The following is a 23,398-nucleotide window of genomic DNA, read 5'->3' as shown; positions in this document are numbered from 1 at the left end:
CTCTGCAGATGATAAGTTCATTAGTTACCAACCTCAGAAATTGCAGCCCAAATAAATGCTTCAGAGTTCAAGTAACAGACACATCAACATCAGCTGTTCAGAAGAGACTGCATGAATCAGGCCTTCGTGGTTGAATTGCTGCAAAGAAACCACTAAAGTACACCAATAAGAAGAGAATTGTTTGGGCCAAGAAACACGCGCAGTGGACATTAGACTGGTAGAAATCTGTATTTTGGTCAGATGGGTGCAAATGTGAGATTTCTGGTTCCAACCGTAGGTGAACGGATTATCTCTGCATGTGTAGTTCCCAAGTGAAGCATTGAGGTGGTGCAGGGGTACTTTGCTAGTGACACTGTCTGTGATTTATTTTTAATTCAAGTCACACTTAACCAGCATGGTTACCACAGCATTCTGCAGCTATATGCCCTCCCATCTGGTTTGCACTTAGTCCCACTATCATTTGTTTTTCAACAGGACAATGACCCAACACACCTTCAGGCTGTGTAAGGGCTATTTGACCAAGGAGAGTGATGGAGTGCTGCATCAGATGACCTGGCCTCCACAATCACCCGACCTCAACCCAAATGTTTGGGATGATTTAGAGCGCAGAGTTAAGGAAAAGCAGCCAACAAGTGGTCAGCATATGTGGGAACTCCTTGAAGCTGGTTGAGAGAATGCCAAGAGTTTGCAAAACTGGCAAAGGGTGACTACTTTTGAAGAATCGGAAATATAAAATATTTGTGTAACACTTTTTTGGTTACTACATGATTCCATTGTTTTGATGTCTTCACTATTCTACAATGTAGAAAAGTCAAAATAAAAACCTTTTGAATGAGTAGGTGTCAACTTTTGACTGGTACTAATGTAAAACTTTCCTGACAAATGTTCATGATCAGAAAACTGGGATTTTGTATGTGTTAATATGGTGCACATTTCACAGATTTAACTGGAATTTCAGTTAATATTTAAGGTATGTTTACAGAGTCATTTTTGTTTGTGCAGCTGTATTGATAACTGTTTTTGGCAGTTTTTTTTTTTTTTACTAATCTCTCGTGGACAGCCAAGTAGCTGGGAGATTTTGGTTCTGGGCTGCAGAGATTTATAAGCCAAACTCAACCTGGCACAAAGTGCCTTCAGAAAGTATTCAGACCCCTGGACTTTTCCCAAATGTTATGTTACAGCCTTATTCTAATATGGATAAAATCCCCCCCCAACACACAATACCCCACAATGAAATAATAAAAACAGGTTGTCTCATAGCAAAGGGGCTGAATACTAATGTAAATAAGGTATGTTTTTATTTAATACATTTGCAGTAATTTTTTTAACCTGTTTTCGCTTTGTCATTATGGGGTATTTTGTTAAGATTGAGAAGGAAAATAAACTATTTTTAGAATAAGACTAACGTAACAATGTGGAAAAAGTCATGGGGTCTGAATACTTTCCGAATGTACTGTACCATCAAAGAAATCCGGCTATTTGTACTTTGTCACTTTCTTTATTCATTTTTTTTGCAAAGGTACAAACAATAGTAAAATTGCATCGCCTGAAATGCGTCAGGTTTGAATACACAGATAGTAGGAAATATAAATAGTCACAAAAATGTGTCCTTCAACAGATGGTACTGTAGCTAGGTGCTAAGACCCAGACTCTTAACACCACAGCTGTATCTCATTGATCAATTAGAACTATGCACTATATAAACAAATGCCTGTTACAGTAAAAAAAATACATTTAAAGCATTAAAAACCTTCAGTCATTCCAAAGTCAAACTGGGGGGAAAAAAACACTTTCACCCCCCCCAAAAAATGAGCAGTTGTATACAATTAGCATTAGAAAAATACTTGCTTGATCGCCACGACAGATCATTTTGATGTTGATCAGCATTAACATAGCAAAGCACACTATAGATCTTGTTTGCGCGGTGCTGCAAGAGACTGACTTTCCAGGCGGGGGAGAAAAAAGAAAAAAAAAAATCCTGGATGGAATTTTAAGGTCTTGAGAAGAAAATGATAGGAATGGTGCTCAATATGACAACATTGTTTGTTGACGTCTTTATTTCATTAGCCTGAGTGAGTGTATAAGAGAGCCAGCTCCCTGTTCTGTGCTGAGCTTGAGTCTGAATAATAATATCTTAAAATGGCTACTGGTAATTTATCTAGATTCACGGTCTACAATAGGAGAGACGGGTCTTCGTATGAACCATATATAAACCGAGTTGGCTCTTTACACACACAAAAAAATATATAATAATCTTATGTTTCACTATTCTGCCATAATACCTATCAGGCATGCTGCGCAGTAATATCGTAATATGAACCCTAAACCACCATGTATACCAGCCAGACCTGGGTCAAATTAAGGTGCGCTTGATTTAGCTTGGCGTTTGCATTTAATGGGACTATTCCATTGGTTCTACTGTACCAGACAAACTAAATCGAGCACAGCTCAATCATTTGAAAGTATTTGACCCAGGTCTGGAACTAGTAAGTACTGTATGTATTTGTTGTTTTAAAATGAGGCATCACAGTACTCTGTACATTTATCTGACAATAGATTTCTCTAACATTCACTATATGGTGTGGTGAATTAAAACCTGTAGTTTTTAACGCCGTACTTGTATGGTACATAAAATGCAAACATTATCTTTCAATTTGAAATGGTTCCTTTTCAATGTTTGGAAAAACGTAGATAACACAAGTGTTTGTGGGTTTTGATCTGGAGAGCACAGATCCTAACCAGGGTGACCAAACAATCCTCTTGAAAATCCAGTCAAAACTATCTGTGGTGTGATGTAACATCCTTAGTGAGTAGCCATTGGGCTAAAATAGCAAGGATCCTGACACAAATCTTACAACTGTAGGTTTTGTTTGAGAATTACGCAACGGATTGGGACAGACTCAAAAGGCACCTCGTCAGGTACATAGCAGGAGTCATTGTAAAAAATGAGTGTGTGCCCGCCTGCCAGCTTCGAGGCTCTCAGCATTGTAAAGCACACAGCTAGTGAATGAGACTAGACTTGATGTGAGAACAATGATGTGGCCAAGTGAAAGAGTAGAGCCAGCAGTGTACCTGTCCAAAGGGGCTGTATGATCAGGGGGCAACGTTGGGGTGGCGTGGGGTTGCTTAGTATCAGATTAGGGGGATAAAGGATAGTGTGGTATGGGAACGTGTGCATGCGTGTGTGTGTGTGTGTGTTTGTATGTATATATGAGTTGGGGTTAAGGGGAAACTTGTCACAAATTTGTATTGGGTCAAGTCCAGAACCCTGGGGGACTCCACTACTTCAGGAGAGCCTTATAGAGCAGTAAGGACCGGGATGTGACCCTCTCCTGCTCCAGGCAGAAGATAAAGTCCCTGAGATTGACTCGCGTGATCCGCTGACGGAGCTGTTGGCGGGAGGAGGCGGCTGTGGAAGAGCCAGCCCCTGAACCCAAAGCAACCTGAGGAGAAAAAGGGACGGCATTACAAAAGTTAGATCGGCTAGTAAGTGATTTAGGGTCGTTTCGATTTACTTAAAATATGTGTTGGCGATATCCAGCCTGTGTGCCAACATCGAGGCTCAAGCAATAGTAATGCAGGCAGGGGGAACAAGCGATGTGGTCTAACCAGAGAAATATCAATTCACTGTCACCTATCCTGTCCCACTCACTATTAACCTTTGACAGCCCAGGCTTGTGCGTGTCACCTAAGTTTCATACAAGGTGTGTGTACAGCTGGAGGGAAGTGGTCCCACCCTTACCGTGCACACTAAATGCCATGCTCTCCATTTTGGGACAACTCCAACAAACTCAAAAGAGCCGCAATTACCAATGTGATATCACACAGTGTGGGTTGAGTTGATGCTGCGTGGTGCACACTACTGAAATATCCTGAGGCTTGTTTGATGGGGTGACAAAATTGTACATGTCTTAGTGAACTCCGTGACATTGTGCCCAACTGAATAGCCCTGTAATGTATCCAGGAACGGATAGGCTACAAGCCAGTCAGCGGTTCCTTAACTGGGGCCTGGTGTTGACAATGGGTACATTTCATTATCGGGGCTCAAGGGGAAAAACATTTGGGAACTAGAAAATGTCTTTCATGAAATGGCCATTTTGTGAAACAATGGTGGTTCCTATTATGTAAAATGAGTTTAGTACCATATTCTACTTCTATGTGCAGAGAGCCTGAGGAGGGAGCTGACACTGGAGGATTGGAATAAGGCTCCAGGTTCATACAGGAACACAATCAGAGCATTATACAGCTTAACAGCCTGCAGGTGTGGTAACCTCCTGCACACACGCGCCACACACACACACACACACACACACACATGGGTGTGTACTCCATACTGGCACAATGAATGCCCAACATCACACACCCAGTGGAGACACTCCAATCAAGCGTGATGGGTTGCACGAGATCACCGTTCCGACTCAAATCAGTCAAAGATCCTCTTTTGATATAACTCTGACCGGTCTGATCACACAGGAAACTTGTTCACATTAGGTATGATGGAAGTTGGCCGTGGATAAATAACTTTTCTCTATTGAGAAGAACGCATTACAAATGTTATTTAGTTTTCTGACTTAAAGGCCAAATTCATTCCGATCAGATCCGCCTTATAACAGGATGACAAATATTTCTGATTGAGCTCCTGAAAATCTCAAAAAAAATCTGACAGCTGACAAATGCAAATCTTTGTGAATACAGGAATTGCCTTCAAGGTGCATAGTTGAAAAGGGGTGATCGGATTGAATCCCGGCGTGAAATCTCGTCTCCAAGCTTCCTGCTTTGTTACTAATCTGTCCTGAGGTTGACGCCCCAACAGGCCCCTTAACACCCATCTGCAGGAGTGGTCAGGGTGAGACAGACACATCCGCCTGCCACGAACACCTCAGAACGTTTGGGTATGTACCGTGCGTTCGGAAAGTATTCTGACCCCTTGACCACAATTTGTTACGTTACAACCTTATTCTAAAATGAATTAAATCGTTTTTCCCCCGAATCAATCTACACACAATGACAAAGCAAAAACAGATTTTTTTAGCACATTTATTAAAAATTAAAAATAAATCACATTTACAAGTATTTAGACCCTTTACTCAGTACTTTGTTGAAGCACTTGGCAGCGATTACAGCCTCAAGTCTTCTTGGGTATGACACTACAAGCTTGGCACGCTTGTATTTAGGGAGTTTCTACCATTCATCTCTGCAGACCCTCTCAAGCTCTGTCAGGCTGGATGGGGAGCGTCCCTGCACAGGTATTTTCAGGACATTCAGAGACTTGTCCCGAAGTGACTCCTGCGTTGTTTTGGCTGTGTGCTTTAGGTCGTTGTCCTTCTGGAAGGTTCTCTCATCTGCACAGAGGAACTCTGTCAGAGTGACCCTCGTGTTCTTGGTCACCTCCCTGACAAAAGTCCTCCCCCAAATGCTCAGTTTGGCCGGACGGCCAGCTCTAGGAAGAGTCTTGGTGGTTCCAAACTTCTTCCATTTAAGAATGATGGAGGCCACGGTGTTCTTGGGGAACTTCAATGCTGCAGACATTTTTCGGTATTCCCCAGATCTGTGCCTCAACACAATCCTATCTCGAAGCGCTAATTCCTTCGACCTCATGGCTTGGTTTTTGCTCTGATATGCACTGTCAACTGTGGGACCTTATATAGACAGGTGTGTGCCTTTCCAAATCATGTCCAATCAATTGAATTTACCACAGGTGGACTCCAATCCAGTTGTCGAAACATCTCAAGTATGATCAATGGAAACAGGGTGCACCTCAATTGAGTCTCATAGCAAAGGGTCTGAATACTTATGTATAAATGGTGTATAAATCAGTTTATTTTTTATTTTTAATACATTTGTTTTCACTTTTTTTTAAATGTGGAAAAAGTCAAGGGGCCTGAATTACAGTGTATGAGGAAATGCTAACAGAGGAGCCAGGAAACCTTTGTGCATTACTACTCATTACCTACGGTAGAAAATAAACATCCCAGAGGGGACTACCTTGTTTACTTGCTAATTACCCAACTAACATACAGGTGACTTTCAAAATAAAGTAAACACTTGTGTAAATGAGAGACAAAGTATATTGAAAGCAGGTGCTTCCACACCGGTGTGGTTCCTTTAGTTAATTAAGCAATTAACATCCCATCATGCTTAGGGCCATGTATAGAAATCCCCAGTTGCCCATTATTTTGGCTACCATGGCTAAAATAAATCTCAGTGACTTTGAAGGAGAGGTCTTAAAAGGAGCATGGGATGTTTAAAAGGGTTTGTGTGTGTGTGTGTCAGTCACCAGATCTCAACCTAATTAAAACACTTATGGGAGATTCTGGAGCGGTGCCTGAAACAGCGTTTTCCATCACCATCAACAAAACACCAAATTATGGGAATTTATTGTGGATGAATGGTGTTGCATCCCTCCAATAGCGTTCCAGACACTTGTATAATCTGTGCCAAGGCACATTGAAGCTGTTCTGGCAGCTCGTGGTGGCCCAACGCCCTATTAAGACACTTTGTGTTGGCGTTTCCTTTATTTTTGGCAGTTACCTGTATATCTAACTGCCTGAAGTCCTATACAGTGGCTAGTGAGTTTACACACCCCTTGCACATGTTGCTGCCTTAAAATTGAATCAAACATTAGTATTTTTTTCCTACTCCACATTTTAAAATCAGGAATATTTTCTATAATTTCTTTACTACATTTTAAGGCAGCCACTAGCAACTTTATATCCATTTTACAAACTAGCAAGCAAAGTAGCTGATGAGGGACTAGCTGGGTCGTTCCACAAAATGAGTGCCTTTTGCGTCCCTTTGATATTTTAAGTAGAATAATGTGCACCAATATTGAATTTTAAAAACCTGTTACAGTGCCTTGCGAAAGTATTCGGCCCCCTTGAACTTTGCGACCTTTTGCCACATTTCAGGCTTCAAACATAAAGATATTAAACTGTATTTTTTTGTGAAGAATCAACAAGTGGGACACAATCATGAAGTGGAACGACATTTATTGGATATTTCAAACTTTTTTAACAATTCAAAAACTGAAATATTGGGCGTGCAGAATTATTCAGCCCCTTTACTTTCAGTGCAGCAAACTCTCTCCAGAAGTTCAGTGAGGATCTCTGAATGATCCAATGTTGACCTAAATGACTAATGATGATAAATACAATCCACCTGTGTGTAATCAAGTCTCCGTATAAATGCACCTGCACTGTGATAGTCTCAGAGGTCCGTTAAAAGCGCAGAGAGCATCATGAAGAACAAGGAACACACCAGGCAGGTCTGAGATACTGTTGTGAAGAAGTTTAAAGCCGGATTTGGATACAAAATGATTTCCCAAGCTTTAAACATCCCAAGGAGCACTGTGCAAGCGATAATATTGAAATGGAAGGAGTATCAGACCACTGCAAATCTACCAAGACCTGGCCGTCCCTCTAAACTTTCAGCTCATACAAGGAGAAGACTGATCAGAGATGCAGCCAAGAGGCCGATGATCACTCTGGATGAACTGCAGAGATCTACAGCTGAGGTGGGAGACTCTGTCCATAGGACAACAATCAGTCGCATATTGCACAAATCTGGCCTTTATGGAAGAGTGGCAAGAAAGCCATTTCTTAAAGATATCCATAAAAAGTGTTGTTTAAAGTTTGCCACAAGCCACCTGGGAGACAGGTGGAAGAAGGTGCTCTGGTCAGATGAAACCAAAATTGAACTTTTTGGCAACAATGCAAAACGTTATGTTTGGCATAAAAGCAACACAGCTGAACACACCATCCCCACTGTCAAACATGGTGGTGGCAGCATCATGGTTTGGGCCTGCTTTTCTTCAGCAGGGACAGGGAAGATGGTTAAAATTGATGGGAAGATGGATGGAGCCATATTCAGGACCATTCTGGAAGAAAACCTGATGGAGTCTGCAAAAGACCTGAGACTGGGACGGAGATTTGTCTTCCAACAAGACAATGATCCAAAACATAAAGCAAAATCTACAATGGAATGGTTCAAAAACAAACATATCCAGTTGTTAGAATGGCCAAGTCAAAGTCCAGACCTGAATCCAATCGAGAATCTGTGGAAAGAACTGAAAACTGCTGTTCACAAATGCTCCCCATCCAACCTCACTGAGCTCGAGCTGTTTTGCAAGGAGGAATGGGAAAAAATGTCAGTCTCTCGATGTGCAAAACTGATAGAGACATACCCCAAGCGACTTACAGCTGTAATCGCAGCAAAAGGTGGCGCTACAAAGTATTAACTTAAGGGGGCTGAATAATTTTGCACGCCCAATTTTTCAGTTTTTGATTTGTTAAAAAAGTTTGAAATATCCAATAAATGTCGTTCATGATTGTGTCCCACTTGTTGTTGATTCTTCACAAAAAAATACAGTTTTATATCTTTATGTTTGAAGCCTGAAATGTGGCAAAAGGTCGCAAAGTTCAAAGGGGCCGAATACTTTCGCAAGGCACTGTATATTAAGAGAAGTGTCCTTTAATATAGACCACATGGAGAATTCAATTTTTAAAAATGTAACATGAATAATTAACTGCTAAAGTGCCATTTTGACATGTCCCTCTGTGTTTTCGCCATCGTAAAGCCCTAGTTATTGTGTTGCTTTGACAGTCATTTATGAAGATGATTATTTATTTACATCTGTCCCTCATTTTAAGGTCAACCCTGTTATGTGAACTGAACTTTCATTTTAATATGGTGAAACTTGCTAATTGAAATCGGACATGTAATGGTCAAATCATAGTGTAACAGCAGGTGAACTGGTTCTTTTTGGCCATTAGTGTTTTGTGGTGGAAAACTGAGCGGCTTGAGCATTACAAGTCAACCTTGATACGCATAGACAGGCTAGACACTTGAACAATTTCATTTTTTTGGGAAGCTTGCATTCACTCCCTGTTGCACACAACAAGCTTCCATTCACCCTGCCACAAGGGGAGTTATGTCTGAATAAAATGACAGTCAACCCTGTTACAGTCAACCCTGTTACTTTATTTGCCACTTAATAGGCACTTACTATAGTATTATTTATTTTTTAATCTCTTGAGATGGGAAAACATGTTTTTTATAAAGTTGAACATGTGCTCTTTAGGACATTTGTTTTTACAGAGTTACACTTCTCAAAAGGCACCCAGTATTGTTGGAACTACCTGGCTAGCTCACCAACTGGCTAACCTACCAACTGACCAACAAGCTTGCTAGCCGTTCAGATGACTTCACCATGGCAAAGTTCATTATTACACCTTCCCCTCCCTAAAATGTTCACTCTAAAGTTTGCATTCCCTCCCTCTCCTAATCCCGGGCTCTCACCCCGCACAGAGCCCTTTGTCTGGAATCGCTTTGGGGAGAACTCAGGGCTGGATGTGGGAGGGGGTGATGGGTGTGACCGAGGCACCCATACTGCAGCCGCCCCAGGCTGTGTGTGTGTGTCCCCCCCCCCCCCAGGCTCATTTCTGCAGAGCTGAAATCTATGGCTCCTCTCAGGGGGTGAGAGGAGAGGGGGCTTGGAGGGGGTAGAGTGGTGCAGACACCCACAACAAGCCTAGAGGCCCACGCTGACCCTCTTCACTCAACTCTGGTCACATTCACTCTGCTCTCTGCTGGATAGGGAGAGTGCTGGGGGATGTGCATTGATGACACAGGTGTATGACTGTGAGCAGAGAAGTCCACTTTCTTTTTTTGGCATTACTTCAAAAGCGAGTTCACATTTCCCCCCCCCAATAATGTGATGAAGAGTCAGAGGGTGAAAGTCATTGGAAAATTAGGATATCAAACTTAGAATATAAGCACCTTCATACTGCCACATTTTAGGGACCCTTACCTCTGTGCCCGATGTGGAGCTCCCTGGCGAGTCCATCTTGCGTTTCTTGCGGGGACCGATGGCAGCCAGGGCAGTGAGGTTGGCTTCACGCTGCCGGATCTGGGCCTGCTCCGCCTGCTGCATCTAAGAGGGGAAAAGAGAGGGCCACAGACATTTACACCTCTCCTGTCTGATTTACATCCTGAAAAGGATCTATCCGTGGTGGCATAATAGCTGGAATGGAGACAGTTGTCATCTACAACAGAGAGATGTGATACAGAGCGAAGAAGAACAGTAGCTTTATGAAACGGCACCGAGAAAATCATACGGGACAAACGCCTCTAATGGGCCTATTCATTGACTACAACCATTTCATATTATTGAGCTATTATCATCTGCCATGAAAACAAATCCTTCTGCAGCAGGCTAGTGCTACAAACTAAAACAGGCGCCTGCTCCAAAGGGGGAGCCTGGAATCGACAGAAGATATAATTCAAGGCAACGTTGACGTCCTCATTAATGTCAACGTTACTAATGCTAATTGAAAGGGAAGTGCTGCACACACACAGACTGGTGATGTGGTACAGTGAGCTGAGACCTGACCCTGGAGGTTAAGATGGAACAGCGGCCAGAAGCAGGCGAGCGCGTGTGTGTGTGACGGGGGCATTGTATCTTCAGATATTATGAGGGCACAAGGCAGAGAGTGGTGCACTGTAAGCCAACATTGCCTCTGGTCAGGTCCCTGTCTGTCTGAGAAATTAAATTGGTAGAGGCAGAACCAGGTTACGCCTCTCTGCACATCCTAGAAACTAGTCTTGATCACATAGGCCAGAGGACTGGAGGGCCCAAGTAGTGCTGGTTTTATTTTCTACCTTGTAGTAGTAATGATTTATTTACAGTTGAAGTCGGAAGTTTACATACACCTTAGCCAAATACATTTAAACTCAGTTTTTCACTATTCCTGACATTTAATCCTAGTAAGAAATTCCCTATCTTAGGTCAGTTAGGCTCACCACTTTATTTTAAGAATGTGAAATGTCAGAATAGTAGAGAGAATTATTTATTTCAGCTTTATTTGTATTTCTTTCATCACATTCCCAGTAGGTCAGAAGTTTACATACACTCAATTAGTATTTGGTAGCATTGCCTTTAAATTGTTTAACTCGGGTCAAAATTTTGGGTAGCCTTCCACAAGCTTCCCACAATGAGTTGAGTGAATTTTGGCCCATTCCTCCTGACAGAGCTGGTGTAACTAAGTCATGTTTGTAGGCCTCCTTGCTCGCACACGCCTTTTCAGTTCTGCCCACACATTTTCTATAGGATTGAGGTCAGGGCTTTGTGATGGCCACTCCAATACGTTGACTTTGTTGTTGTTAAGCCATTTTGCCACAACTTTGGAAGTATGCTTTGGGTCATTGTCCATTTGGAAGACCCATTTGCGACCAAGCTTTAACTTCCTGACTGATGTCTTGAGATGTTGCTTCAATATATTCACATAATTTTCCTGCCTCATGATACATCTATTTGGTGAAGTGCACCAGTCCCTCCTGCAGCAAAGCAACCCCACAACATGATGCTGCCACCCCCGTGCTTCACGGTTGGGATGGTGTTCTTCAGCTTGCAAGCATTCCCCTTTTTCCTCCAAACATAACAATGGTCATTATGGCCAAACACTTCTATTTTTGTTTAATCAGACCAGAGAACATTTCTCCAAAAAGTACAATCTTTGTCCCCATGTGCAGTTGCAAACCGTAGTCTGGCTTTTTTATGGTGGTTTTGGAGCAGTGGCTTCTTCCTTGCTGAGCGGCCTTTCAGGTCATGTGGATATAGATACTTTTCTACCCGTTTCCTCCAGCATCTTCACAAGGTCTTTTGCTGTTGCTGATTTGCACTTTTCGCACCAAAGTACGTTCATCTCTAGGAGACAGAACGCGTATCCTTCCTGAGCGGTATGGCGGCTGCGTGGTCCCATGGTGTTTATACATGCGTACTATTGTTTGTACAGATGAACATGGTACCTTCAGGAGTTTGGAAATTGCTCCCAAGGATGAACCAGACTTGTGGAGGTCTATTATTTTTTTTCTGAGGTCCTGGCTGATTTCTTTTGATTTTCCCATGATGTCAAGCAAAGAGGCACTAAGTTTGAAGGTAGGCCTTGAAATACATCCACAGGTACACCTCCAATTGACTCAAATGTCAATTAGCCTATCAGAAGCTTCTAAAGCCATGATGACATTTTCTGTTATTTTCCAAGCTGTTTAAAGGCACAGTCAACTTAGTATATGTAAACTTTTGACCCACTGGAATTGTGATAGTGAATTATAACTGAAATAATCTCTGTCAACAATTGTTGGGAAAATGAATTGTGTCATGCACAAAGTAGATGTCCTAACCGACTTGCCAAAACTATAGTTTTTAACAAGAAATGTGTGGAGTGGTTGAAAAACGAGTTTTAATGACTCCAACCTAAGTGTATGTAAACTTCCAACTTCAACTGTATGTCACAGATTGATTTGACAGAGGCCACCTGGTGTCTCAGGTCTGAGTCAGTCCCTGATTAGGAGAGAATGAAAACCAGTTTTCTATTCTTGACATAGATAATTCATTTGATGATACAGCAGTAGCAATACAAGGATATAACATCTATAGAAGAGACATAAATGCTTATGGGGAGGTGTTGCTGTATATATTCAGAGCCATATCCCTGTAATGCTTAGAAAAGACATGTCAAGTGTTATTGAAGTGTTATTGAAATGCTTGATAGCATACGTGATGTAAACAGAGAAGTCTATTTTCTTGGGGACTTGAACCGGTTTTCATCAAGCGGTCTGCTCAAAAGGAAGCTTCTCACTGTAACCAGTGCCTGTTATCTGGTTCAGGTTATTAATCAACCTACCAGAGTGTTTACAAACACTACAGGAACAAGACCATCCACATGTATTGATCACATTTTTACTAATACTGTAGACTTTGTTCTAAAGCTGTATTCGTACCCATTGGATGCAGTGATAACAATATACAGTAGTGGCTATATCCAGGAAAGCCAAGGTTCCAACAGCTGGGCCTAAAAAGGTATACAATAGATTTTGCTGTGACTCCTAAAAAATATTTGTTGGTCTGATGTGATTAATAAGGAGCATCCAGACGCTGCACTTCATGAATTTATGAAATTGCACCTGTTAAACTTCTTATGGCTGCAGGGGCAGTATTGAGTAGCTTGGATGAAAGGTGCCCAGAGTAAACGGCCTGCTCCTCAGTCACAGTTGCTAATATATGCATATTATTATTAGTATTCGATAGAAGTTTCTAAAATTGTTTGAATGATGTCTGTGAGTATAACATAACTCATATGGCAGGCAAAAACCTGAGAAGAAATCCAAACAGGAAGTGGGAAATCTGAGGTTGGTCAATTTTCAACCCAGCCCCTATTGAATATATTGATATTGGTTATGTTGCACTTCCTAAGGCTTCCACTAGATGTCAACCGTCTTTAGAAACTTGAATGAGGCTTCTACTGTGAAGTGGAGCCGGATGGGAGCTGTTTGAGTCAGTGGTCTGGCAGAGAGCCAGGTCCTGGTCACGCGCATTTCACATGATAGCGACCTGCGTTCCATGGCTTTTCTACAGACATAGGAATTCTCCGGTTGGAACGTTATTGAAGATTTATGATAACAACATCCTAAAGATAGATTCTATACTTAGTTTGACAAGTTTCTTCAACCTGTAATATAACTTAATATAATAATTAATATAAGTTATAATATAATAAGTTTTCGTCCGACGTTCGGCTGGACCTGCACAAGCGTTTGGATTTGTGTACTAAACGCGCTAACAAAATTAGCTACTTGGACATAAATAATGGATATTATCAAACAAAACATACATGTATTGTGTAACATTAAGTCCTATGAGTGTCATCTGATGAAGATCATCAAAGGCTAGTGATTCATTTTCTCTATTTGTGCTTTTTGTGACTCCTCTCTTTGGCTGGAAAAATGGCTGAATCTTTGTGAGTTGGTGGTGACCTAACAATAGTTTGTGGTGCTTTTGCTGTAAAGCCTATTTGAAATTGGACACTGTGGTGGGATTAACAAGATCACCTTTAAAACGGTATAAGATACATGTATGTTTAAGGAATTTTAATTATGAGATTTCTATTGTTTTGAATTTGGCGCCCTGCACTTTCACTGGCTGTTGTCATATCGATCCCGTTAATGGGATTGCAGCCCTAAGAAGTTATTAAAAAACTGACTGTTAGAACTGTTAAGGCTCCATGGATTGATGCAGAATTGAAAAACTGTATGGTTGAAAGAGATGGGGAAACATGTAAAGTGTTGTGTACCGCAGGGCAGCTCTCTAGGCCCTCTTTTCTATTTTTACCAATAACCTGCCACTGGCATAAAAAAAGCATGTGTGTCCATGTATGCTGATGATTCAACCATATACGCATCAGCAACCACAGCTAATGAAGTCACTGAAACCCTTAACAAAGAGTTGCAGTCTGTTTTGGAATGGGTGGCCAGTAATAAACTGGTCCTGAACATCTCTAAAATTAAGAACATAGTATTTGGTACAAATCATTCCCTAAGCTCTAGCCCTCAGTTGAATCTGGTAATGAATGGTGTGGCTGTTGAACAAGTTGAGGAGACTAAATTACTTTCTGTTACTTTAGATTGTAAACTGTCATGGTCAAAACATATAGATGCAATGGTTGTAAAGATGGGGAGAGGTCTGGCCGTAATAAAGAGATGCTCTGCTTTTTTGACACCACTACAAGAAGCAAGTTCTGCAGGCTCTAGTTTTGTCTACTCTTGGGGGTAGACAGAGGGCTGATATAAATACTATGCATTGCTGGTCTCTTTTGGCAAAGAATTGAGGAGAGACTGACGGCGTCACTTCTTTTTTTATAAGAAACACTAATGTGTTGAAAATCCCAAATTGTTTGCATAGTCTACTTACACACAGCTCTGACACACACACACTTATCCCACCAGACATGCCACCAGCAGTCTTTTCACAGTCCCCAAATTCAAGAAAGCGTACAGTCTTATATAGACCCCTAACTGCATGGAACTTCCTTCCATCTCATATTGCTCAAATAAACAGATAAAGCAACACAACGCCTCTCCCCTATTTGACCTAGATAGTTTGTGTGTATGCATTGATATGTAGGCTGTATGTGCCTTTAAAAATAATGTAGGTAGTTCTGTCTTTGAGCTGTTCTTGTCTAATGATGTTCTGTATTATGTTTCATGTTTCGTGTGGACCCCAGGAAGAGTAGCTGCTGCTTTTGCAACAGCTAATTGGGATCCTAATAAAATACCAAACATCAAACCAGGTGTGGCCAACCCTCCACCTGGGGAGCAACTTGGCTTTACATGCCTTTGTTCAAGTCCATCACTAACAAAAATGATCAAGCTAAACAAAAGACTGATTAGGTGACTTCTACGGTACTACAGCAACATGTCCTGACTTGGGCTCCCCTTTCCTGATTTTTATGGATGATGCCCCAAGGCACAGAGCCCCCTCTGGGTCGATGTGGCGAAACACTGTCCAAACAGAGTGTGCCCCAAGGCAAAGCTATAATATGGGGAGAGCTAGCCTCAAATATGGGCATGGTTGGGGTGGGGGGGTCTATATGGACTATATATATAAAATGTGTGTATTTTGGGATATTGTACATCGATAATGATACTGAGTGTCAACTGCTTTGATGTGTTGGTATGTGGATGGAAACAAAAATGAAGCACTAACCTCTTTAGCTTTCGCCTTCAACCGAGCTTGCTCTGGGTCCTCCTGCCTGGCGCGACTCTATATTTGAGAGAAACACGGGTTAGAAGGAGAGACAGAGGGGGAGAGAGAGAGACAGGGGAGGTGGATACCTTGTCATGAGAGGAAGAGCTTCAAGTTCCTCGGTGTCCGCATTACTAAGGACCTATAAAATGGTCCAAATACAACAAAGACAGTTGTGAAGAGGGCACGACAACCCCTCTTCCCCCTGAAAAAATATGTACGGCCCAGGACCTCACTGGGGCAGAGCTCCCGGCCATCCAAATCCTCTATACCAGGCGGTGTCAGAAGAAGGCAGAAAATTGTCAAAGACTCAAGCCACCCAAGTCAGAGACTTTTCTCTCTGGTACCGCACGGCAAGCGGTACCGGAGAGCCAAGTCTGGGACCAAAAGGCTACTGAACAGCTTTTACCCCCAAGCCATAAGACTGCTGAAGAGTTAATCAAATTGCTACTCTGACTATATGCATTGACCCCCCCTTTTTAACTTGCACAGGCTCTTGCACAGGCTCTATGCACACTCACACATACTACAACACACACGCATATTGACGCCAAACACAGAGTGCTGCTATTCTGTATATTATCTATTCTGATTGCCGAGTCACTTTTACCACTACCTAGATGTACATATCTCAATTACCTTGTACCCCTGCACATTGACTCGGTCCCAGTACTCCTTGTATATAGCTTGGTTATTGCTATATTGTGTTACTATTTTTATCTAGCACATTTTTCTCACTTTTAAATGTTTTACTTTTTAACCCTGCATTCTTGGTTAGGGCTCGTAAGCAAAACATTGCACTGTAAAGTCTACACCTGTTGTATTCGGCGCATGTGTCAAATAAGATTAGAATCGATTTTTTGTAGCTTGTAGGGCTGGGCCCAATAACTATATAACTGCGTAACCAATGGTTATGGACAAAGACCGACAAGAAGATAAAATATTGTCTTTAGGAACCAACAGCTGACCTAAGACAGGACGGCCACGGGCATTCTTTGAGGTTGAGTCCGTTTCTGCGGTAACATTAACAGCGTGAAGAAACGTTGTTGCGCCTTGCTGAAACAAGCAAATTAGTCTCCGGTTCTCGGCCAGTGGTTCAAACCTCTCCTCGGGGACCCCCAGCCGTTCCATGCATTTGATCTATTACAGAGCCGGCACACCTGATTCAACTTGTCAACTAAAATCACCAAGCCCATGACTAGTTGAATCAGGTGAGCTAGTTCAGAGCAACAACAAACAATTGTGAAACGTCTGGGAAGGTCCACGAGGAGAGGTTTGAGAACCACTAGCCTGAGGCAACACCCCCACAATGCAGAAGCAGCACACGTAGAAATAGAAAGGGTGTGGAACCTCTAACCCTGGCAATTGGACTGGTAAACTCATGGGTACACTCGTAATAGATGTGGTAAAGAGGTCAATGGAAATGACATGGAAATGCGTGGGGGAAAGATCATGAATATCATTGCCCCCCCCTACAAAATGTTCCTACATTTAGGCTATTGTTCATTCAGTTGAAGACGGAAGTTTACATACACTTAGGTTGGAGTCATTAAAACTTGTTTTTCAACCACTCCACACATTTCTTGTTAACAAACTATAGTTTTGGCAAGTCGGTTAGGTCATCTACTTTGTGCATGACACAAGTAACACAAGTAACAATTGTTGACAGATTATTTCACTTATATTTCACTATATCACAATTCCAATGGGTCAAAAGTTTACATTAACTAAGTTGAATGTGCCTTTAAACAGCTTGGAAAATTCCAGAAAACGATGTCATGGCTTTAGAAGCTTCTAATTGACATCATTTGAGTCAATTGGAGGTATTTCAATCATCATTGGAAAATAAAAAATAAATCAGCCAAGACCTCAGAAGAAAAATTGTTGACCTCCACAAGTCTGGTTCATCCTTGGGAGCAATTTCCAAATGCCTGAAGGTACCACATTCATCTGTACAAACAATAGTACGCAAGTACAAACGCCATGGGACCACGCAGCACTCATACCGCTCAGGAAATAAAAACGCGTTCTGTCTCCTAGAGATGAATGTACTTTGGTGAAAAGTGCAAATCAATTCCAGAACAACAGCAAAGGACCTTGTGAAGATGCTGGAAGAAACAGGTACAAAAGTATCTATATCCACAGTAAAACCAGGCCTATATCAACATAACCTGAAAGGCCGCTCAGCAAGGAAGAAGCCACTGCTCCAAAACCGCCATAAAAAAAGCCAGACTACGGTTTGCAACGGCACATGGGGACAAAGATCGCACTTTTTGGAGAAATGTCCTCTGGTCTGGTGAAACAAAAATAAAACTGTTTGGCCATAATGACCATCGTTATGTTGGGAGGAAAAGGGGGAGGCTTGCAAGCCGAAAAACACCATTCCAACCGTGAAGCACAGGGGTGGCAGCAGCATGTTGTGCGGGAACTATGCTACAGGAGGGACTGGTGCACTTCACAAAATAGATGGCATCATGAGGCAAGAAAATTATGTGAATATATTGAAGCAACATCTCAAGACGTCAGTCAGGAAGTTAAAGCTTAGTCGCAAATGGGTCTTGCAAATGGACAATGATCCCAAGCATACTTCCAAAGTTGTGGCAAAATGGCTTAAGGACAACCAAGTCAAGGTATTGGAGTGGCCATCACAAAACTGACTCAGTTACACCAGCTCTGTCAGGAGGAATGGGCCAAAATTCACCCAACTTATTGTGGGAAGCTTGTGGAAGGCTATCCTAAACGTTTGATCCAAGTTAAACAATTTAAAGGCAATGCTTTCAAATACTAATTGAGTGGATGTAAACTTCTGACCCACTGGGAATGTGATGAAAGAAATAAAAGCTGAAATAAATCACTCTACTATTATTCTGACATTTCGCATTCTTAAAATAAAGTGGTGATCCTAACTGACCTAAGGCAATTAATTTTTATTTTGATTAAATGTCAGGAATTGTGAAAAACTGAGTTTAAATGTATTTGGCTAAGGTGTATGTGAACTTCCGACTTGCATCTCACACTATGTTGAGTTCGGAGTAGAAAATGCTTGTATGGATGTCAACCCCAATATATGTTCATGCCATAGTCACCAATCAACAGTTAACAACGACTGACTACAAGCACCAATTTCTGTGTGCTAGCTATGCATACAGAAATGGCTTATAAGATAAGGGAGTTAGCATTTAGCAGTCACTTCTTCTAAACTTGGAAAGGTACAACTTCAGCGGCAGGAAAATAATCGGGGGGCGCAAAATAATTATAATAAAATTGTACTCTGCAAATTGAACACAACTAAGCCCAAAAAGAGATTGTATCTGAAAATAATAATTTCATACCTTGATGATTACATTGACACGCGATCACATCTTTTTTTTTTTTTTTTGTGTGGCAATACTTGGGAACAGATTTCCTAAATAAAAACACATTTTTTGCTTTTTTTTTACCAAAAGTCTATTGCTATTTGAACGGTTATTAATGAGACCGCGTCATTTAGCTAACCAATTACCGTCATCCAAAATTCCATTACAGTCACAGCCACAGATCATAGCACCAATGTGGGCTGTAGAACACTGTTATAGTATATTACAGTTATTGTTCTGAACTACTGATAAAGATTATGCATCTGGTGTGGGAAGAGAAGTATTGGTTTTTCACTTTTAGTCAATTATATACTGAACAAAAATATTTTAAAAAACGCAATGTTGGTCCCATGTTTCAATAGCTGAAATAAAATTGAAATTGGGTGCACAAATTTCTTTCCATCCCTGTTAATGCGCATTTCCAAGATAATCCATCCACCTTACAGGTGTGACACAGAACCTGATTAAAGAGCATGATCAATGTCTCAAGTTGAGGGAGCGTGCAATTGGCATTCTGACTACAGGAATGTCCACCAGATGCTGTTGGCAGAGAATTGAATGTTCATTTCTCTACTATAAGCCGCCTCCAACATAATTGTATTAATTTTGGCAGTACGTCCAACCAGCCTCACAATCGCAGACCACGTTTTTATTTTCCCCTGCGGGATCGTCTGAGACCATTTATCTGGATAGCTGATGAAACTGTGGGTTTCCACAACCAAATAGTTTCTGCACAAACCATCCCAGGGAAGCTCATCTGCGTGTTCATCGTCCTCACCAGGGTCTTGACCTTACTGCAGATGGGCGTTGTAACCGACTTCAATGGGTAAATTCCCACCGTCGATGGCCACTTGCACTTTGGAGAAGTGTGCTCGTAACAGATGAATCCAGGTTTCAACTGTACCGGGTAGATGGCAAGCAGCGTGTACGGCATCATGTGGGCGAGCGGTCTGCTGATGTCAAAGTTGTGAACAGAAAGCTCCATGTTGGTGGTGGCGTTATGGTATGGGCAGGCATAAGCTACAGACAACAAACACAATTGCATTTTACCGCTGGCAATTTGAATGCACAGAGATACCGTGGCGAGATCCTGAGGCCCGTTGTCGTGCCAATCATCCGCCGCCATCACACGTTTTCAGCGTGATAATGTACGACCCCACATGTCATAAGGATCTGTACACAATTCCTGGAAGCTGAAGGTGTCCCAGTTCTTCCATGGCCTGCGTTACTCACCAGCAGAGTATGTGAGTGGAGTTGAGCGGTCGGAAATCCCGCTCACCGCTCATGGAGCGGTGCTTGTGCACCTCTCCGGAGCTCTGCGTCCTTTCCAAGTGCTCTGCTAAAAACCGCTACCTGCTCACATGAAGAAAAAAAAAAAAAAAAAAAAACGCAGCTCCAAATTCACTCCATTCATCAAAATCACAATTTCACCAACATCCATCTATTTTTGGACCTACCATTTGGTTTGAAGCGTTGAAACCAAACCATATGATTTGAATGAAAAGTATTTGAATAAAACATGAGATGTAAGAAGTGCTCGTCATTTCAAATAGGCTACATGTCGTATTAAAACAGCATATAAACACTCTAAATAGGGGTCAAGAGCGTACAAAGAAATACATTGTGAAGCATTTGCGAGTGCAACACACTCGGAGACATTAAGTCGGAGACATTAAGCGCTCCGCATTTAAACATCTAATTGAAATCAAATCATTATTAGTCTATAAATTGCACATATAGGCTGTGATTTACTTAGAATTAAATACAAATTAAACAAAAAAAAGCCTTATTAGGCTCAGTCTACAGTGCCTTTGAATTAATTTCTAGAAAGACGAGTTTGGCCAGAGTCTGTGGCTTCAGGCTCATGTGATTGTTCCTAGAGAGCAGGTCAGCAGCGGAGAATATCCTCTCTGCTCTTGCAGAGCCACTGGGGACGCTAAACAACCCTTTTGGCCACTCTTGACAGGCATGCAGAGTTGTAAGCATAAAAGGTTTTTAAGCAAAATAACCCAATGAAAACAGAAAGCTCATTGAAAGTTGGAATATGCCAGGTCTATTGGGCCAAAATCAATTGTATAGATAATAGAAATTAAAAAATAAAAGGAAACTTAAGTGATCAGATTTTTTGTTTATAAATACTTTGCTACAATCCCAATTAGCTACACACCTCGTTCCTTTCTTTTAGCATATGCATCTTTTCAGATTCCACAATATGATTCTTTAGTTATGGACCTTACATCATTGCACTCACTATACTACTCTTAGTCCTCATCTTTGTAAGTCACCTTGATTTGGCACCTGTGCATTTGATCAGTTTCTTTACGAAAATATTTAGCAAACGCTCCATGAGTAGCCATAGCAGCACACAAGTAGTCGACAGAGTAGCCTACACATGAGTGCTGGGCCTGGCATGCCCTGAACTCGTGAAGTGAGCGCTACTGGCAAGAAGGCAGCTGATGCTCCAGCCTTCGGGAATCTCGCTCCGCGCTCCAGTCAAATTGGGCGCGCTCTGCTCCTCGCGCCGCTCACCCGACGTCACCCACTGAGCATGTTTGGGATGCTCTGGGTCGACGTGTACGACAGCCTGTTCCAGTTCCCGAACAATATCCCGCAGATTCACACAGCCACAAGAGTAGGACAACAATCCACAGGCCACAATCAACAGCCTGGTCAACTCTATGTGAAAGGAGATGTGTCGCGCTGCATGATGCAAATGGTCATCACACCAGATCCTGACTGGTTTTCTGATCCACACCCCTACATTTCTTTAAGGTATCTGTATTCCTAGTCATTACGAAATCCATAGATTAGGACCTAATTCGTTAATTTAAATTGGCTGATTTCCTTTTATGAACTGTAACTCAGTAAAATCTTTAAAATTGTTGCGTTTATATTTTTGTCCAGTGTATGTGTTGTCTAATGTCAATTACAAGCAGGGCAATGCATAGTAACTAGGCCGACTCCCACATGACAGTGTTAATGTGGTTGGTGAGATCCCATCTACACAGCACCACAGAGCTAATTATCTCCTGGATGACATCTCTATCCCACATTAAGTTAATTAGTGTGTGTGTGTACACTCCTGTGGAGGTCTAATGATGTCTGTAGAGGGAGTTGTGGTTTCTGTTCAAACTCCACTAATTACCTCCGTTTTCATGTGTCACATCGTTCCCATGGGGTGGACACGCGTGCGCACACGCACCGACAAACACACTGCAACTATTAACAGGCCACTCCTCTCCTGGAGTTAAACAAATTATGGCCGGTGATGCGGTAATGTGGTAATGTGGGAGTAGCACAGTCCCGGTGGGCATGTAGTCCGGTGGTGCGTGTCGCTACCTTGGCAGCCTTGAGTAGGACCTCCCTCTCCTGCTCGTCCTTCCTCTGTTTCTCCATCCTGTCCAGCTGCTCAAAGAAGCGGAGCTGGGCCCTGACGTCTGTCGACGGCTCATACCACTCCTCATCCTGCATAGAGAGGGAAGGGGCAGGAGAAAGGGAGAGTGAAAAAAATACAATAAAAAGGGACACGTAGGATGCTATTGTTCATGTACTGTTCATGATGCTGTTCATGTACTGTTCATGTACAGTCTGCCTCAGTTTGTATGATGGCAATTTGCATATACTCCAGTTTGTTATGAAGAGTGATCAGATGAATTGCAAAGTCCCTCTTTGCCATGCAAATGAACTGAATCCCCAAAAAACATTTCCATTGCATTTCAGCCCTGCCACAAAAGGACCAGCTGACATCATGTCAGTGATTCTGTCGTTTACACAGGTGTGAGTGTTGATGAGGACAAGGCTGGAGATCACTCTGTCAATGCTGATTGAGTTCGAATAACAGACTGGAAGCTTCAAAAGGAGGGTGGTGCTTGGAATCATTGTTCTTCCTCTGTCAACCATGGTTACCTGCAAGGAAACACGTACCATCATCATTGCTTTGCACAAAAAGGGCTTCACAGGCAAGGATATTGCTGTCAGTAAGATTGCACCTAAATCAATCATTTATCGGATCATCAAGAACTTCAAGGAGAGCGGTTTAATTGTTGTGAAGAAGGCTTCAGGGCGCCCAAGAAAGTCCAGCAAACCAGGACCGTCTCCTAAAGTTGATTTAGCTGCGGGATCGGAGCACCACCAGTACAGAGCTTGCTCAGAAATGGCAGCAGGCAAGTGTGAGTGCATCTGCACGCACAGTGAGGCAAAGACTTTTGGAGGATGGCCTGGTGTCAAGAAGGGCAGCAAAGAAGCCACTTCTCTCCAGGAAAAACATCAGGGACAGACTGATATTCTGCAAAAGGTACAGGAATTGGACTGCTGAGGACTGTGGTAAAGTCATTTTCTCTGATGAATCCCCTTTCCGATTGTTTGGGGCATCCGGAAAAAAGCTTGTCCGGAGAAGACAAGGTGAGCGCTATCATCAGTCAGTCCTGTGTCATGCCAACAGTAAAGCATCCTGAAACCATTC

The 23,398-nt window shown here is 42.2% G+C and overlaps 1 protein-coding gene across 2 annotated transcripts in view; it reads right to left on the bottom strand.

Annotated features, from left to right (window-relative positions):
• Positions 1-1,482: 1,482 nt before the first annotated feature.
• The window catches only part of LOC110524253 (transcription initiation factor TFIID subunit 4), a 32,695-nt gene continuing 10,779 nt past the window's right edge, over positions 1,483-23,398 (bottom strand). For both annotated transcript variants that reach the window (XM_036979133.1, XM_036979138.1), the window contains exons 12-15: positions 22,276-22,401; positions 15,542-15,598; positions 9,809-9,931; positions 1,483-3,443 (exon numbers count right to left, since the gene is read on the bottom strand). In XM_036979133.1, the coding sequence (XP_036835028.1) occupies positions 3,282-3,443; positions 9,809-9,931; positions 15,542-15,598; positions 22,276-22,401 (468 nt within the window). In that variant the 3' untranslated portion in view covers positions 1,483-3,281. The remainder of the gene's footprint in view (positions 3,444-9,808; positions 9,932-15,541; positions 15,599-22,275; positions 22,402-23,398) is intronic.

This window comes from Oncorhynchus mykiss, chromosome 1 (genome assembly GCF_013265735.2).
Source record: "Oncorhynchus mykiss isolate Arlee chromosome 1, USDA_OmykA_1.1, whole genome shotgun sequence".
Lineage (NCBI taxonomy): Eukaryota > Metazoa > Chordata > Actinopteri > Salmoniformes > Salmonidae > Oncorhynchus > Oncorhynchus mykiss.
The sequence above is the reverse complement of the archived record's forward strand: the minus strand, read 5'-3'. Positions and strand labels throughout refer to the sequence as shown.